We start from the raw sequence: 4,979 nt of genomic DNA, 5'->3' as shown, positions 1-4,979 counted from the left end.
ATATCGACATTGTTAATTCGTGGCGCAACGACATCTCCATCAAATATCAAATCCTCCTCGAAAGTTTTTGTGCCAGTTATGATTTGCATCTCGTCAACATCGTTTAGGACAAAATCGGATGGGTGAATTCCATTAATTTTCTTTATATCCGCATTTCCTAAAACGCGACGGATAAGAAAATGTTAAGTTCTTCCTTCATGCGTTTCAATAATTTTACAGTTAAAACTTTATCTCGAGGCTCTTATTTTTTTTTCCAAAAATGATGAAAGCAATTTTATCATAAGATCACGGAGAGTAATATAAATTCTGTGAAAGTTTCTGTTGACATTCGTATTCTTTAAATTACAAATAAGCACACAAATAAGTACTATCGAATTTTAAACGAATTTAATTTGGATAATTTTTGATCGCCAATCATTTACCTGTTACCGTAACGATACCGTTGAATTTCACGTCGCACGAGATATCGTGATCTCCTTTAAGGGTGACACGATCCTTCACAAACTTGTCGAAATCTATCCTGTCCAAATTTTGTAAATACACGTCGCCCAGCACATCGAGCTCCTCGAAGAAAATATTATCCGGCATAACTTCGTTGAGACGGACCGCGGCGTTGACGGACGCGTTAACATCGGCGTCGTTCACGTAGAGCTTCTCGACCGTGATATCCGTGAGGAACGTCAGTGGACCAACAATAATCGTGTCCTCGCGATTCTGCCTAACGACGGAATCATTGAACTCGAGAATATTCACGTCGTTGATCTTGGCAATACCCAGATCGCCGTTCACCACCAGGTTGTCCACGATGAAATCTTTCGCGAAGACAGTCTTTCCGTTTATCTCGATGCGTTCTCCGTCGTCGATTACGGCGTCCGTTATTACATCTCGAATTTGCTCGAAGTCTTTGTAATTACCGTTGACCGCCCACGCGCGAACGTCCTCCTCAAAAGTCACATTTCCTGTGATAATTTGATCCCTATCTTTGGTCACGGCGTTATTTAACAGATAAGAGACGGAGGCAGGACTGATCGAGGGCGTGTCCCAGGAAATATTTTCGTGCACCTCCAAGAGATCGATATTTTTCGCGGGAATGTACAATAAGCTGTCATATAACTATAACATAGAACGAGAAAGCAAAGAAATTATTTTTTTGTTTAGGAAAAATCTGGAATAAAAGGTCGATAAGATTGAAAAAGCCAGTGGTTGCATCAAAGGTATCGAAGCAGAGCGATTAATTCTTTAGTATTTCTAAAAACATAGTTCTAAATACAATTTTCAATAAAAAAAGTAAAGACATTTTAGTAAATTTTAAATAATTTTTGCAGTACTTACAAATAAATTTAGAAATTCTTTGAAAGCATTTAAGTAATTTTTCTGACTCGCTTTAGGTATATATTTGAAGACTGCAACTCAGAAGAGAATCACGAATTGCTAATTTATGATTAATCAACGCGGTTGATGTAGGTATATACAAGTCACTAAAATATTAAAATAAAAATTGTTGTTTTGTTACCTCGCGTACGTTGCGTCCGTTCATCTTTGGAGTAATCACATCGCCCTCGACGAACAGATCAGAGAACGTTACGTTGCCCGTGATCGTTAGAGGCTCGTCCACCCACATTAACTGCGAAGCGTTCTGTTTGTTGATGAAATCCAGTGTGACGTTGTCGGAGGTGATAACGTGAGCGGAGAATTGTCCCGTTATCGTTTGTTCCTTCGATTTTGAGAGAACGCTGGCGATCAGATCGTCGAAGTTCTGTCCACGAAGAGACTCCAATGTTATATTCTGAACGGACAAGTACTCGATGCTCCTTTCCGACGTTATCACGATGTCGCTCCGCGACAGTACCTCCAAGAAGCTCTCGGTCGAGTGCCCGTCCACTTGGTCGATCGTCAGGTTTTCCACCGTCAAGTCACCGTCAATGACGATCGCGTTTAGATCGGATTTACTCGTCAGGTCCTTCAATCGCGTCAGATTCATCTCGATCCCGTTCAATCTTTCTATTTCCAAGTTTCGTACGTGGAATTCTGGTACCTTCAAAATTGTCAGCTGATGATTGTCGTCGATGTGAAGAAGTCCGTCCTCGAAGAAGACTTCGCGACGATTGAGAAGACGAACATCGAGATTATCGACGAACACGCGATTCGCTTGGACAGTGGGAAGGTTCGTGGTTCCTGAGAAATTCGCACGAGTCTTGTTCATGATGTCGTCCACACTGACGCCGTTGAAAGTCAGAGTAATGATATCTTTCGCTCGGAGAGTCTCCACGTGCAACTTTTCGCGGATCGTTAGTGAATTTGATTCAACTTCGAAGAAACTGTCGTTGGGACGGTCCTCGTGGAGGAACTGATCGACGTTTAAGTTCTCGAAGCGCAGATTAGTGAAATCGCTCGGTATCTCCTCCATCGTGGTATACAGAAAGTCGCTCTCCGCGAAACCGTTGAGATACCTCGTATTGAGTTCGTCGATAGTGATGCCAGCTTCCAGAGTGATTTTTTCAGTGATCGTCTGATCGGTGGATTTGGTCCAATATCGATCGAACATGTCGTTCACGTTTACCGGGACGTCATCCACGAAGAGCGCCGCTGCGTTCTCGACCTTGATGTTCTGAACGTGCAGATCACCAAATATCGTGACATCTTGGTAGATCTGAAGCCACTTGTCGGGTATTTTTATCATAGAGCCGTTCATGTGGAAGTTTTCGGTGACGTAAAGGTTCGGCAGTTTTAATGTGCCTTCAGTGATACAAGAAATTGAATATTCAGTATAACATTATGCATGGATACCAGTACTTGATCGTGAAAGAAAAATGTTCGAAATAAGAAAAAGTTAATTAATTAACGGTATAATATTATTCTAAAGCATATTTATGTTATTTTACCGAATTAAATCTCTTTTGTATAATATTATTATTGCTATGATACTTATACTATATATTAATAGTTATATTTTATCAACTCATTAATTATTAAAATCATAATTGCTCTAAATTGTTACAACTGACAAATCGATTTAATTAACGAATTACCTTTAATAACGTTCTCACGAGATTTTCGCGCAGCTTCCTCAACTGGCACTCCATTAACTGTTTCCGCATACAAATTTTCAATGTGTAACGTTTTGATATAGAAATCGTCGAAGCTCTGATTTGTTGTCGTTGTCATGAGTTTATCAGCGGAAACGCCGTTCACCATCTGTGTCGTAAGATTCATAATTTCCAGCGAGTTCTTATACGTGATTGTACCTGCGATAAGATACCATGAAATTGCAGTCAGCTGCTATAAAATCTGTCCCCAAATACCTCCGTCGAATTTTACACAGTTTTAAAACGGTTAAGAACAAACTATCATACTCAACCTTTGATTTTCTGAGTACGATTGATGATGAATAGATCGTCGATCAGCTGATCGATGACTGTCCCGTTCAGGCTTTTAATCTTCAACTTCGGTATTGTCAAATTGGAATGCAATATAACGGTGTCGTCTGTATACTCGACGGAGCTGTTTGCAATAGCAGATGCGATTCCCTCGTCATTTTGCAACGTCCAATCTGTAAAGGCACCATTTGTACAAAAGGATATATCGCATCGTAGAAACTGCACTTGAAATTCTTATCAGACTTACACTCGGGCGTTATTCCGCAGAGAGATTCAACTTCGAGATCTTGCACGATGATACTTTTCGCGCGTAATGGATGTGTGAAGTATTGTTCGCCCTCCGGGAGGATCATCTTCTCCTTTTGGTCGATCTCCAACTCTTCCAGATGTACATCGTTGGCTACAATATTTTTCTCGAACCCTTCCAACATATCCGCAATTGCCCTCATTTCTTGCTCCGACTTTGACTGTCTTGCCTGAACGACGTCGTGGACATTGCGGTCGAGCTCGTCCAGAGCTCTCGCAATCTGATGAGGTGGCAGAATATCTTCTTCGGTCGCAATCTCTATGCTGTCTATCGTGCCGGATTGTAAGATCAAACTGTCGAAGTTCACTGGTTCTAAAATCGTCAAGTTCTTTGCAGATGGTAAGAGAAACTTCGAGGAAGCCTCAGCTTCTTTTATGGCCGGCATTCTCGCTTGTAATGTTTCGATCAAGTCCGAAAAGCATCTTCTTGTTGCATCGGTATCCCCCACGTTGTTATCTGAAATAGAAATTTTATTCTAAACTTTTCGAATCGTCAGGCTTGATGTGTTCATAACAAAATATGAAAAAAAAAACGCTTAAACGTTCCGTTTAACATATGTGTATGGTATACACGGTTCGATAAATACAAAAGAATTAGTAAGATCAAGATTGAGAAGATGTCCTGTAAATGTTTTATATACTTTTCTATATATTCCATAGATAATTCATTATTTCTAACAAAGTAAAAAAGTATAGTAAAAAAGTATGGAAAATAATATGATTACGGAAGAATAATGTGTACATTTTTTTTTATAACTCTTGCTCTTTTACAAATGAAAAAATAATCAGTATTAATTATTTACTTATTGGTATCGAAGTCAGTTCAGCCTCCCACTGTTCCACCCAGTACACATCCTTTTCTGCAAGGACCAACGTTACATTCATCGTACGTTCGTTCATCAAGACCGTCATATCGACTATCTTCTGGTTATCCTTAAAACGTTTAACATTCTCGCTCTTCCAATCGGACGTACTGTGAAATTTGTACAATTTGACGATATTCTGTAAATCATTTGTCGCATTATTACCATTATCACGTTTCAGGTTCTGGTTTATTTTAATACCGAGCGATTTTTTACACTCACATCGTGCGCCACAACTACGAAAGTATCGCCGTCCATGTGAAAAATACTTATCAGGCTATGCGGTGCGATGTCGGGAAGACTGAACCAATCCAGCAATTCACTCCCTGATAGAAGCAGTACAATATTCTAGACAATGTTTTATTTAAAAAGAAAAAGGAAATGAGGAAAACAACTTTATTGGAATGCACGAACCGTCCCAGCAGAGCACGTT

At 39.9% G+C, this 4,979-nt stretch overlaps 1 protein-coding gene across 1 annotated transcript; it reads right to left on the bottom strand.

Moving 5' to 3' along the window:
- Positions 1-4: 4 nt before the first annotated feature.
- LOC112468802 lies at positions 5-4,973 on the bottom strand (the record flags this gene model as incomplete). The annotated part of the gene is made up of 9 exons (XM_025038151.1): positions 4,961-4,973; positions 4,769-4,872; positions 4,487-4,685; positions 3,625-4,140; positions 3,359-3,550; positions 3,030-3,245; positions 1,514-2,736; positions 423-1,113; positions 5-157 (listed from the first exon to the last, which is right to left on the bottom strand). Coding segments are annotated over exons 2-9 (3,226 nt in total), but the record flags the coding sequence as incomplete, so codon positions are not given.
- Between the last annotated feature and the right edge of the window lie 6 nt (positions 4,974-4,979).

Source organism: Temnothorax curvispinosus, unplaced genomic scaffold, assembly GCF_003070985.1.
Source record: "Temnothorax curvispinosus isolate PA1 unplaced genomic scaffold, ASM307098v1 QBEX01002052.1, whole genome shotgun sequence".
NCBI lineage: Eukaryota > Metazoa > Arthropoda > Insecta > Hymenoptera > Formicidae > Temnothorax > Temnothorax curvispinosus.
Note: the sequence above shows the minus strand (reverse complement) of the source record. Positions and strands in the feature narration are given on the sequence as shown.